Below are 13,684 nucleotides of genomic sequence, written 5' to 3'. Positions count from 1 at the left end.
ATATTTTTTACTTTCAAAGCTCTTGGGAATAAATTACAGATGCTCTTTTACTTATGATGGGGTTATATCCAAATAAACTCATGGTAAAGTGAAAATATCATACGAAGTAAATACATTTAATACAGGTAACCTACAAGTTTCATAACTTAGCAACACAGTACACTATAGAGTGTCAATTGTTTACACTTGTGATTGAGGGGCTGACTGGGAGCTGCAGCTCACTGCTGCTGCCCAACATGGTGAAAGAGGATCATGCCACGTATCACTAGCTATGAAGATCAAAATTAAAATTGCAAAGTACAGTTTCTACTGAATTCAAATTGCTTTAGCACCATTATAAAGTCAAAAATTATCAGTCCAGGTGTTATAAATTGGGGACCATCTGTATTCAATTGCAGGTATGGGATTCAAGGCTGGTCTAAAAGATCTATAATTTATATACACACCAAAGATTCTGTAAGACCTAAACAGAATAATTGCTATAGAATATATTTATTATAACCTCAGAAATGTTAATGTCATTGAGACTTTCTTACTCATGAGGATGGAATTGTCCTCCCAAACTATCTACCTATCCTTCCAATTGTGTGAGGACCATACATATGCCTGTTTGAATGAGTAATTTTTCTAAATTAAACATGCTATCAGTTTAGCTTTGAAAACATTCAGTTTGATATCATCTCCTTAGAACTGGAAACCAAACCTTAGAAGAGTACAAGAAGATGGAGATGGGACGGGAGCATGGTGGAAGGAAAAGGGTAGATAGAAAGAAACCAACAAGACTGAAGAGAAAGAGGGAGATCACAAGTCACAAAGGGTGGACAAGTGAGAATGCATGAAACACAGGGAGAGTGAGTCCCAGAGTAAAGCTGTGGCTTTGGCAACAAGGAGGAAATGATTACAAGAAGAATTTGGCTGGGGAATGCAGGTGGGGTACAATCTGGAAGGAATTAGAAAAGGAAATTCCAAAATACTTGACCCTGAAAATTTTGTAGGCGAGTAATTTTTGTTCAGTGTGTCAAATTTTTAATTTAATGCTTTTGAGTTAGGTACTTGTTGCTATAATAACAATAGCAACAAATTATATAATGAAGTCTTAGGTGCCAAATACCTGGTCCAATCATTGTGTACGTTCTCCGATAATCCTCACAACCACCACGTGTTGTAGTTACTAGTATTCCTATTTTGTATGTGAAGAAACTTAAAAACACACCAAGAAATAGGCAGTAGGAACTAGACAAAAATCCAGACATTAAAATCAACTAATCTAATTTCTGTGCAAAACCAGAATAATGAGCAAAGGAATAAAGTGACAGCATGTGAGTAAGTAAAGCAAATTTTATAGCCAATTTTTGTTTTATTAATTTATAGCATGTCATCTTTGAGACTGGTTCTTAAAGAAGGAATTGCTGTAGGTACATCTATCAGACTAAAAAATTCCATTAGAAATTGCTTGAAAAATATTCCCTTAAAATTGGGAGTGTATAAAGATGTTTCAGTCATCTGGGCTTGGTTTTATCACTCTGAGATTGAACATATTCTTGATGGATGAGAAGTGAAGAGAAATTACACAAGAACTGAGCTTCAGGGAGAAAGTTAAGAATGGTCTCAAAATGCAGAGAAAGTTTGGGCTTTGCTAATATATGCTTTAATATTATAAGTGATTTTTAGTATAATTGGACCTCAACAGGAATGATTCTTTAATTTATGTCTAGAATGTGAAAGAAAAGTTCACTGTGAACATATGTACTCACAAAACATGTGTATTCTTCCAGCAGCAAAAGTCAAGGTCATCTAAATAGTTGAACATAGAACCCAAGGGTTATATCTCTAGCATGGTCCCCATCTCCACCCCCTAATGTGTAATATACTTGGACATGAGGATTCAATGTCTATAGATACACCAATGAAAGAACATGGACAGAGACCAGAGCTCAGTGGAAAATCTCAAGACTGGGAGCAGTTCTGGAGGGCCCTCTGGTCTGGGATCTTCTCCTTGTCCTCTTTCCCACCACCACTCCCATATACAAAACCTCTTTTCCTGTTGTAAAAAAGAAATTTCATTATAGAAACCTTCGAAGTATGGTAAGGAAGGATCTTGAGAATTTAAATGAATCAGATTCTGAATTTCTCTCTTCTCATTCCACATGAGATAAGTCTTTACCTGTATTATTACACTTAATTGGTAAATGATTGCAATGTAGATATTTTAAACATTTTAATTATTTATTTTTGAGGTAGTGTTTTATGTTACATGATAGTCAAAGGCTTAATGGCTCTGATAAATAAAGTGTTCAGCAAATAAAAAAATAAATAAAAATGTCAGCATGAAAATAGGCAATGGCTTAAGCCCTGATCAAGTAAAAAAAAGATTCTCAACTTCATTAACAAACATTTTTAAATAGTCACAAAATCATTAGTGCTGTAGTAACATATAATTCCTATCAATTTGTTCAGCAAAAACTTAAAGCAAAATTAGGTAACACACTGTATTTGCAACAAAACTGATATACACACAATCATTTCTTTTTCTAAATTTTTTTTTTTTTTAAATTTTAGCTCCCACTTATAAGTGCATCATGTGGAGTTTGTCTTTCTGTGTCTGGCTTATTTTACTCAAAGTAATGTCATCTAATTCCAGCAATTTTGCTGCATTTGCAAAATAGAGTTTTCTTTCTCTTCCCTTTTCCTTGTTTTCTAACATATGAAGAAAAAAAGACTATCTAGATTAAGTATATTGCCCAAGTTCACAGAACTGAGAAATTTCTGACATAAGATGTGACCCAGGGCCGGCGCAGTGGCATAGCGGGTAAAGCCACTGCCTGCGGTGCTGGCATCCCATATGGGCGCCGGTTCAAGTCCTGGCTGTTCCACTTCCGATCTGGCTCTCTGCTATGGCCTGGGAAAGCAGTAGAAAATGGCCCAAGTCCTTGGGCCCCTGCACTTATGTGGGCGACCTGGAGGAATCTCCTGGCTACTGGCTTCGGATTGGTGCAGCTCCAGCCACTGTGGCCATCTGGGGAGTTGGAATGACCTCTCTTCCTCTCTCTCTCTGCCTCTGCCTCTCTGTAACTCTGCCTTTCAATTAAATAAATTAATCTTTTTAAAAAAATGTGATCCAAACCTTGTCTGATTCCACAAGTAATGCTATTTTCATTCAAATCTGAATTACCCTTGTATGAATAGTTCAACTCTTGTGGCCTCACAAAGGTAGATCTTTACTGTAACTTTGACGTAGAAAGGAAATGAAAACCTATATATCTATATTATTTTTGCATTTGAAGTATATCTACAAGACATATGTGAGCTCTGTCAGCCACATCAAGGTTTGCTTTGTCCATCTACACTGCTTCCCAGGGCTAAACATTTTGTCACTTAGGAAAGGTGTTTCTCCCTAGCTCAAGGAACCACTTAAGTAAGTCTGAAAAAGTTCCCTTACTTAATAATGCCCTTGTGCTCTGGGTCTATTAATTCACTTCCCCCAGCCGATCAGTTTTCTGTTCCAAGAGATTAATTTCTTTACCTTGCCACACTAAAGGATTAAGGCGCACAGCGTATAAATAGTTCTCTTTACTTCAGCCCCAAAGGTTTGTAGTGAGGATTAATGAGATGATGCTTATAATTGCATTTTGAGCTCCTTGGTCAAAAGGCACTTTATAGTTCATTGTTTAGGCCCATCCATCACTTACAAGTGGTCAATCATTGTAGAGGCCTTTGGGTGGCACACCACCTCCCTCTTTGGCTCTAAGAGTTGGTCTGGGTCAGTGCCAGGAAAGTGGCCCTAGCCAAGCTTGGAGTCTCCCTGGTTGCCTTTCTTTAGAATCATGTATTTGAAACTCACAAAGTGTTCTTTGGGGGCAGAGACATGGCAAGGACCTCTTAACTGCCATACTACTTGAGCATACTCACATCGATTTTCTTTTGCCTGTGGCTCCAGTACACAGTCTTCAGTCTTTGACTGCTCATTAGACCCACGGTCTCATTTTTTAGTGTCACCAAAGCAATAAAGGAAATTTTTTTCTTGCTTTATCCCAGGGCTCTAAACCAAATGCAAACATTCCTCTGGCATTAATTTTGCTCAGATGAATGTTGTTACGATATTCCTATTAGCAAGTTCACGTGCTTGACAACATCTCAGGTGGTATTAATGGTCCACCTGCAAGAAAGCGTTTTCTGCCAGCCTACTGCAAATTGCCAGAACCTTTAAGCCAGTCTTTCTCAGCTGAGCCGCAGTATGTCATCATTACCTATGGCTGGACCAAGAAATCCCATTTGTCAATGCCTGAATTGCTCTTTCACTTTCAGTAGCTTTAGAAACCCACTTTATTTTGGAAATGGGGTTAGCTGAATATATTTTAAAAGATACAGAAATATACAAAGCAATATCTGGGAGACTTAGGATATATTTAAGTTATTTTACTGTGGTTTGTTGATCTTTGCAGCAAAACCTTTGTGATACCAAATGGGATATGACTTTTCTGAATGAAGGTCTGATTAAGACTCTGAGACTGGGGAGGCCACCATGCTTCCCTTTGACCATTACAAAAGATTTGAAATATATTAAGTGTTTAAATTATTAGAATGTCTTTCATATGTGGTTTTATAAATACTGTACCTCCCGTTATTTTATACTAGGCTCTCTGATAAAATGGGAACAAGAGAAAACTGAGGCTAAGTGACTTGGCCAAGGTCACACAGTTCCTAAATGGTGAAGTTAGAGTTTGAAGTCATCTTGGTCTCCAGAACCCATGGTCTTAATTTTTATACTGTATTGATTATGGCCATGAGGAAATTAATATAACTTCTAATGAATAAGGCTTGTATTTAGACTGATAAATGTAGGTATAATGTTGTGAACATTATTTTCTGTGTTATACAAGAGTTCTACTTTCAATTCTTCACTTGAAAGAATTAACACTCCTTTGGGACTGTTAACAAATTTCAAGTCCTCACCTTAAATAGAGAAAGATATATATTGGGTACCTATTCAAGAGTCAGTGTAATTTTTTTGTCTTATTATTTTCTGCCTCCTTTTCTTTTTCTCTTAAATAGATTGACACAAATTTGGGGAAAGTGAGGTAGTTCTATGTTAATGTTGGAGCTATGTATATGAACCAGTCGGGCCTTAGCAGTTTCACCTCTGAGTATTCTGTTCCTCACAATGTCATAATTCAACAGTGCATGTTTTACAAGTCTCCAGGAGTTAAAATATTTAATAATAGAGCCAATAGTTCAAATGAAAATGACAATAGGAGGCCAGTTGTATAAAAATTTCAATTCTTCTTTAAAAAATTGGTGCACTCAAAGACAGACACATACAAATGTACTTTATCTAGAATAAAATTGTACTTTTTTCTCCAAAATCTAGTTTCATGTGAGTATTATATAAGCAATTTAAGAACTATTTATTTGAAGACCACTTCACCCAGCTTATAGATCTCTCAGCGTGGTTAAGATAGGCTGTCATTAGTTTTTTTGGTCTAATTAGTAATGCACATATGCCTCCTTTTAATGACATTATGACATTACTGTTCATAAGGCCATCTTTCTGAGTACAACTTCACTTTCTGTTGAAGAATAGATTTCATTCTTTATTTAAATTTTCATACTGGTTGCTATAAAATGTACAATGAATGTCATTAAGGACTTACTAAGAGTGTGTATGAATTTAATGAGATTTGTTCACTTTCAGAGTAGCCCTGTGTATTCATTCTTATACTTAGAAGGTTGTTTGCTCTCCAGTGGGTGTAGCAAATAGAGCTTGAGGTGAATGAACTCATTCTCATGCACATGTTTCTAAAACAGCTCTGACTAATGTTTGATATAACTTAAAATAAAAACCAACAAGGCCATGAAAAGAGACTAAGAACAATGTTAATGTGGCAGTTTAAACCGGTTTGGTTTTCCACATCACCTTCCATCTTTCACAACTTTAAGCAGTATGCAATATCACTGTCCTCAATGCCAGATGCTCTCAACCTGGTGTGGAAAACTTAAAACTTTTTTCTAAATGTCTTTAAAGCTGAGGTGGAGAAGAATGACTCTGTTTTGCTTTCAGAAAGGTCAAAGGTTGAATCGTGGCTATGCTGTCCTCCTGCCATGTCACTTAGTGGTTATCCAACACTGTAATCTTTTCTTCAAGACTGTGCCATCGTATAAGATAAGGGCTTAAGTTGATGGGAAATCCTATTCTTTATAAATATTAATCTGTATTTATTACAGAGAGAGACACTCAGAGACAAAAACAGAATGAGGAAGTGAGCTTCTGTCAGTGTTCACTATTGGAAAGGGAGTGGATGATAGATACAAGGATGCTTCAGAGGTCCTTGAGCCCTCTGTATTTGGAGGAAGTAAACAAATACAGCTACTTTATTAATATAAAATTCTGGAAATTTGGAATTTCACTCTTTTTCTGAGTTTGCCCTGCATATATAGCTTTATATTTGCTGTTGACTTGACTAATGTCTTCCACAGTGAATACAATGAAGGTCATTACCATAGGACTATTTAATATTGTAGTCAGTAATGATAGATAACAGAAAATGCGAAGTAATAGAACAAGTTTGAGGTGAATGTGCCACAATCCAATGACCATTTCTCAGTATTCTTCTGTGGCTAAAACTCTGAAGGATGAATGGCACACATTATGGTAACTGTCACCTGTTGGAAATATCTAAAGATGTAGGTTCTTCTCAGAAAAGCACAAACTCCTTTTGCTATGAAAGAATCTGAGAATTTACCCAACTTTATTTTGGATTAATAGAGTTCTCACTATCCAGATACACCCGTGAGGACTATTATAATGAATGCTAATTGGTAGCTGTGTCAACATGAATAACCACATTTTTTCACTATGGTCTAATTGAGGCACCAAGAAGTTAAATTGCCTTCCACTGTTCCTCCTTGCCTGCCCCTTTCCTTTATTTTCTCTGAGAAATGATACTTTGAGAAAAACTTTAAATTATGCACTGCAATCCCAAACTGTTAATTGTCCTTTCTATTCATTGCATGATATCTTTTGATATGTTAACATGTTATGCTTTGTGCAAGCCAGATAGGGAGGGTCTCATAACGTAGACTGGAAGCAGAATCCCTTGATGCCTCTTCCATGGGCATTGTTTTGTTGTTTCACATATAAATCCCTGGGTAGTGAGGATAATGAGTCAGCTTCTGAGAATAATTTGTTCCCAGGAGAAGTGAACAGGAAAGCTTGCAAATATCTCTGATTATTACTTTTTTCTGTCCTAATGCTCCCACCCACTGAATGCAGGTTCTACTTCAGTCAGGTGTGGAATTTTCTCAGTCAATAATAACTCCTATATAGAGACATTCCTATGATTAAAATGCCATGGCATGCCTCCCTTCACATAATCTGCCACCATATCCAAACTTTATATCCCTTATGGCTTTCAGGCTTCTTTATAGAGTACTTCCAAACCACCTGTTTAAGGATTTGTATTTCATTTTTTTTTTAATATTGGTAATTTGCTATGAAGTTCCCCATTACGAATCAGGGCTAGAAATCAAAAGTAATGAATTCCAGTTCACTACTTTCTGGTAGAGCCATGTGAGGTTGGTTGGTGAGATAGAACAGTCCCCAAAGCATGACCTCATTATTTTGTTACATGAAGCATATTCATTAGGGGTGTATCTCCACAACATTACTTTCCAAGTTTGTCCTAATTAGAGAAACCATCCAGGAGTGGTTTAACAGTTATGGAAGGAAAAAGGAGGCATGTTAGCAGTTAAATGCATTATGTTTGAGCCTTGACGCTAATGAGATATTTTGTGCTTGGAAGAAGTATCCCTAACCAACTTGATGAATGAATGCTTATTTGGGAAGTTTCTCTCACAAGAAGGTACAGGAGAGGGATTAGGTAAATACTCAAAGTCAGCATCTTTTAGTAGCAATAAAATGTAGGTGTTCAAAAGTCTATATATGCTACTTCACTTTATTTATAATTACATTTATTTTCTAGATATTTTCATTGAAATTTTCTTCTTTTAAATAAAAGACAAGGCTGGGGAAAGAAGATCCAAAGAGCTATCTGTAGTAAGCTACCTATTTAACATAGGTATGTTAACATAGGTATGTTATGCCAAGCCCACATTAATGGAATAAGAATATCTTTTGGACAATCAAGGCTTAAATAATTTTCTTTCCCTTCTTTCTGCCATAATTAGCAGTTGTCAAAACATGGTAAGAAAATAAGGAAGGCTATGCCCCCATTAGACTGATGCAAACACTGTAGAGTAATAGTGGATCATGCACATATGAGGAGCACAGGGGTCCCTAGCCCATGTGAAGCTACTCTGGCAGGTAACTTACTCTTAGGTCAAGGAGAATATTTGTGTCTCAACTGGCCCAATTAAGGAGTAATTGGAATAAGATGGACAGTAACACCAAACCTATAAATGGTCACACTTCTTAGTGATTCCCATCCCATCCTGCCTTGCCAAAGCATGATGGAGCACTGTATAGCCCAGATCAACCTGTCTAGGAACCAGTCGGTTCAGACTCGAGTGCCTTCGACTCCACCTCTACTAAAGATAAATTGATATCTAGCTCTAAAATCTTCATAAAACAAACCAAAACCTAGGATGTTTGTGAATGACATATTGACTTTTCAGATTGTTCTTTAAGCTGTTTTTTAAACTTTAAAGGCAACACTGATAATGAACGCTTCCAAATGGTAAAACAGAAAATCCCCTTCAAATATAACCGGCCAGTAGAGGAGTGGCTGCAAGAAAAAGGTAACCGTCATTAAAACTTTCATTTTAAAATCATTTGATTCTAAACCCTCATTTTTAAAGCCTGCAAATAAATGTTCCTTAAATGATAATCGCCTGCTGCATAAATGACTGTTTTAATTTTCATTATAATTTGTGTCAGCTTCCACTTGCCATATGTTGATAAATCATGCTATAATACATTGCCATTAAAATACAGTTAAAGGGACTAACATCTAGCTTGCTCTCAATGTGACAACTGCAAACAAGAAATTCCAGGGACCTCTAAAAAAAGAAATGTATTATGGCAATTTAACCACTGCATGACTTTATTTGTTAATTTGTTTTAAATTACCTCTTAGTCCAAAGCTTTCTAAGGAAATTCCAAAAATTACTTTTAAAACTTACATCTTTTGAGGCTGTTTTGGCTTTACTGTCTGAATATGGTTAATAAAAAAAAATTCCTAGATTGACTTTTGTAATTTAAATGGCTTAAAACAAATGTTATAAAGGGAGCAGTATATTTTTTAACATTTGTTTTGTAACAGAAAAGAATGAGAAAAATGAATTTTGCCTTTAAATTCAAACCTACAGAGGCAAAAGTATCTTATGAGATACTAGTTGTCTTCTGGTTGTCAACCTAAGCTAAAACAAGACAAAAGAAACTCACACTTTGGTTGTCTACTTGATATTTTATGCAACAAAAGTGTGAGTGGTTAAGACAATTAGCTGGAAAGAGAAAGGCTCATGAAAAGCAAACCAGCAGTTTCTGATTTGCTGGAGCAAACAGCCACTCTGTCAACAAAAGAGGGCAGCAGTTATGACTGAGTTTTCTGTGTGGCTTCGATTTGTGAAAAGATACACTATTGTTTTGCAATGCAGAACACTGTCTAAGAAACTACTTAATGTGTTCTTTCTTGAGCTCCTGTGAGCTACTTCTGTCTCAAGACCTTAAGTGAGCTCTTAGCATTCGTAGGTAGCTGGTTAAGGTATATAGGAGCAGTTGGATATATTACATATAACTTTAAAAAAACAATGTACTCCTACTATTTTAAGTTGAGAGAAGACTTTCGGATCCTGAAACATGGAAAATTATCACCAAGTCTTAACTGTATGCCCTGTTTTCAACTTAAGTGGTCTAATTAAAAATAAATTAACAATAACTCTAAAAAGCAAATAATTTTGTATAGTAAATCACCAATGCATAAAGTCCCTTTAACATTAAAGACAATGATTGCCTCACTTTTAAAAAGGAAAAGAAAAGTAGATGCATGTCTGAGTCTCATATGCCTGAGAGAACTTTTTTTTGTTTCTTTCAATTTTATGTTAATATTTATTTTTTTCCATTGCCTTTTGAAGTATAAGCTTACTAGCATGCCAGGCATTTTCATTTGTATAAGCCATTATAGAGTTCTTAGTAGGTTTTAGTTTTCCTTATGATAGCATCATTATCATTCCTTTCCAATGGAAGGATGCTTTCAAATACACAGGTTGCTGGGTTGGATAGGGGTTGGGGTGGTTGAGGTGGGTGAAAGGGAGGCATTCTAGTTTCTTGACGCACTGTATGTTTATACTTGAATGGAATGTTGAAAATAATGACTTGTAAACTATGATTTCCATTGCATATACTTTTTTTGTAATCTTGGCGAGTAACATCACTTCATTCTATTGCTTTACCTCTTCCTCTGCCTAGCTAACTTTCCCTTTAATTGAAATAGAAATTAGATACTAAAAGACCTTGCAAAGCAGTGAGCACAAAGAGTTAAGATAGACAACAATTAGATGCCTTAGAAAGTAAAAATGCCTCCTTGGAGTTATTTTTGTCACTGGGGAAGAGTGCTGAGTCACAGCATTCCTAAGTCGTCTTTTTTGGTTCTATCTACCATTGACTGAAAATTTCTGACCTTAAACAATCCAGTTAACCTCTTTATATCTCAGATTTCCCTTCTGAGGAGAGAAGAAATACAATCGCCAATTCCCTCAGGATGACCTGAGATTTAATTAATTAGTTTTTGTGCAGTGCTGACTGGAGATCTGAAGAGATTTAATTTAAGCAGTATGTGAGCTTGATGTACAAATGAGGTAGCAATTAATCACTTCCAAGAAGGTGGGTACCTAAAACAAAAATCAAAAGTAACCTGCTAAAAATCCCACACTACTGTGATCACCACATTTTGTATTGATGGTAGAAGAGCTCTTAGGTTGTATGTGTATAGATACAGATATAGGTATGATGAAAACTTGTCAAATAAGACTGGCCATAAGAAGTGACAATAATGAGATATGTATTGATTTTGAGAGATCGTGGGCAAATGATAAAAAGGGATTCCTTTTCTCCAGTCAGTCCTTGGCATCTTTCAGAGGAACTAGATAGTGTTGTCTATGTCACACTTGGGCACTAAGGCCTTTGCAGGCAAGATGGATCCGTCAGCTCAAGAACAAGATGGCAGAAGCCTGAGTGTTCCACTGCACTTAGAGTATATGCTGACTTTGCTGATGCCCCCCCAACTAACCCAAGCTAGAGCTGAGAGGTTTGTGAAACAGAACAAAAGTATATTTAGCCAGAAAGGGACCACAAACAAACAAAATTGAAACAAAGACAAGCCCCTTCCCATTCTCATCCCAACACTGTCTTGTTTCCAAGAAATTATTAATTTTATCTCTGGGAAAGCAGTGATGACTAGGAGAAAGATAATGGCTTAAATCTAACTTGATACTTGAGAAAGTGCATACAAAATTGAAGTAAATGGAACATTTATTTTAGTACAAAGAAATCTTAATCTATTTTTTTGTAATCCATATTTTCCATGAATTTTCTGATAACCCCTCATATAGCCCAGGAAACACATCTTGCCTTTGTAAATGCATTGTGTTGGTCTTGAACAAGGAAAGACCACTTTATGGAGTGAATTATGGCAGATGGAATAAAAGTGATCCATTATCTGTAGCCAGTTCATTTAGCTGTGCATTTCAATTCTTTTTAATTTTTATGAATCAACACTACTGACAGAAAAATAGGATGAGAGACATTGTAGAGGTTATCATTATGAATTACCTTGAAGAATCTTAGACTATAAAACATATCTATAATGAAGATTAATACAACAGTTAACTGATCAGGTTAATCAACCCCTAACTGATCACCAGTGCTGGAGCATCTATAAATGAAGAACTAGATAAATATTAAGATTTGCCAGCCAGCACTTTTTGCATGAAAGTGGTACCTTGGCATTGAGGCTATCTAGTGTAAGATATGGAGTTGTTCATCTACGTAATTCCTTTATGTAGTTTATTCTAATTTATCATGTTAAGCTCTCAAAAATGCAGATGGGAGGTTCCAAGAATATGTATTCTCCCCTTTGAATATAAAATTTCACTGGTTTATAGCTGAGTATTCCAGAAAATGCTGTCATCAAAGATAAACACTAAAGAGACGTGAACTTCTTGTTGTATATTGTGAAAAAGCACAGAAACCAAATGATAGGCAATGATTCATGTGCACAGGTCATTGTAGGAATTGGTGGGCAAATAATGGCAATCTCCTGGATCTCTTTTGCTCATTCGATTTGTATGTATCCAGACAATTCTGTTATCCTTAAGACCAGTAGGTCCCATTTTTTACTTAAGAGATTTTTATGAAATACAGATCATTTCACTATAACAATTTTTTCACTGATGACCAACATGGTGTTTGAAGTCTCCACGGGGTTATGATGTTCAAATCATTATTGTTTAACTAGACCTAAAAATGTTGCCCAATGAGAGGAGTTGATGTGTTTCTGGAGTCCCCTCCAGCAGATGATTTTCTCTTTCCCTGCTTATTCCATTGCTCCCGTTATATATTGAGAAGACATTCCACATTACACACAGGAATTCTGGGATAGATAAACCTTATGTATCCTTGAAGACCAACTAATAGGCCGGCACCGTGGCTCAATAGCTAATCCTCCGCCTGTAGCACCAGCACCCCGGTTGGGCCACCGGATTCTGTCCCGGTTGCCCCTCTTCCATTCCAGCTCTCTGCTATGGCCCGGGAGTGCAGTGGAGGATGGCCCAGGTCCTTGGGCCCTGCACCCAGATGGGAGCCCAGGAGACGCACCTGGCCCCTGGCTTCAGATTGGCACAGTGCGCTGGCTGCGGCGGCCATTGGAGGGTGAACCAATGGTAAAGGAAGACCTTTCTTTCTGTGTCTCTCTCTCATTGTCCACTCTGCCTGTGAAAAACAAAAACAAAAACAAAAAACCCAAGTAATATTAGTAGAGGTTTGACCTCCTAAAGCCCAAACTTCACAAAACACTTCTATATGTATTTGAGATTGTAGAGCAAAAACTGCACTCTGTTATAGATGTACTTTATTAAACATATGAGAATAAAGAAAATTATCAAGTTATTTATAGCTAACATAATTCAGGTGGTTAGATGAATAAGTACAGTGTTGTTTGGTCATTGAAGTAGAACACAATTCAGAAGCTATATATTCCATTAATCTTTTTTTCCCTATGGAAAAGCATAAGGCAGTAACCAGGAGAAACAATACTAAAGAAGGCCTTAGTATATTGCTATTGATAAATTATAATAAGTTTTTAAAAGTTGTTTAGGATTTTTCTTGGAAAAATTTAGTGGTTGAGAAAGACTTTCATAAGTGGAAAGAGTTGAGAATACAATTAGCTGAATTTCACTGTTCTGAACTCTATTATGCCATGATTTCATTCTGATAGCTTCATGTATTGATAGTTTCCAAATGAGAACTCCAAGTAAGATGATGTGACATTTTTCAGCACACTCATATATCTCTCTACTATCCATTGATTCTGAATGCCATCTTCCTCTCTCTCCCAGCCCAGAGGCATTATCAATGCCTAGTTATTTTCTTATCTTAAGGAATGATTTGGTTATATTTTAGTTGTGTGGTCATAATCAATCCCCCTTTTGAACTTAATACAGTACTGTATCT

At 36.4% G+C, this 13,684-nt stretch overlaps 1 protein-coding gene across 9 annotated transcripts in view; it reads left to right on the top strand.

Moving 5' to 3' along the window:
• Positions 1-13,684, top strand: part of NRXN3 (neurexin 3) — a 1,693,693-nt gene that overhangs the window by 1,530,280 nt on the left and 149,729 nt on the right. For 5 of the 9 annotated variants that reach the window (XM_062181844.1, XM_062181847.1, XM_062181846.1 and 2 more), the window contains one exon: positions 8,665-8,754. The exons of the other annotated variants lie outside the window; for them this stretch is intronic. In XM_062181844.1, the coding sequence (XP_062037828.1) occupies positions 8,665-8,754 (90 nt within the window). The remainder of the gene's footprint in view (positions 1-8,664; positions 8,755-13,684) is intronic. 9 annotated transcript variants of the gene reach the window in all.

The sequence above is a fragment of the Lepus europaeus genome, chromosome 22, assembly GCF_033115175.1.
Source record: "Lepus europaeus isolate LE1 chromosome 22, mLepTim1.pri, whole genome shotgun sequence".
In the NCBI taxonomy this organism is placed as follows: Eukaryota; Metazoa; Chordata; class Mammalia; order Lagomorpha; family Leporidae; genus Lepus; species Lepus europaeus.
The sequence above is the reverse complement of the archived record's forward strand: the minus strand, read 5'-3'. Positions and strand labels throughout refer to the sequence as shown.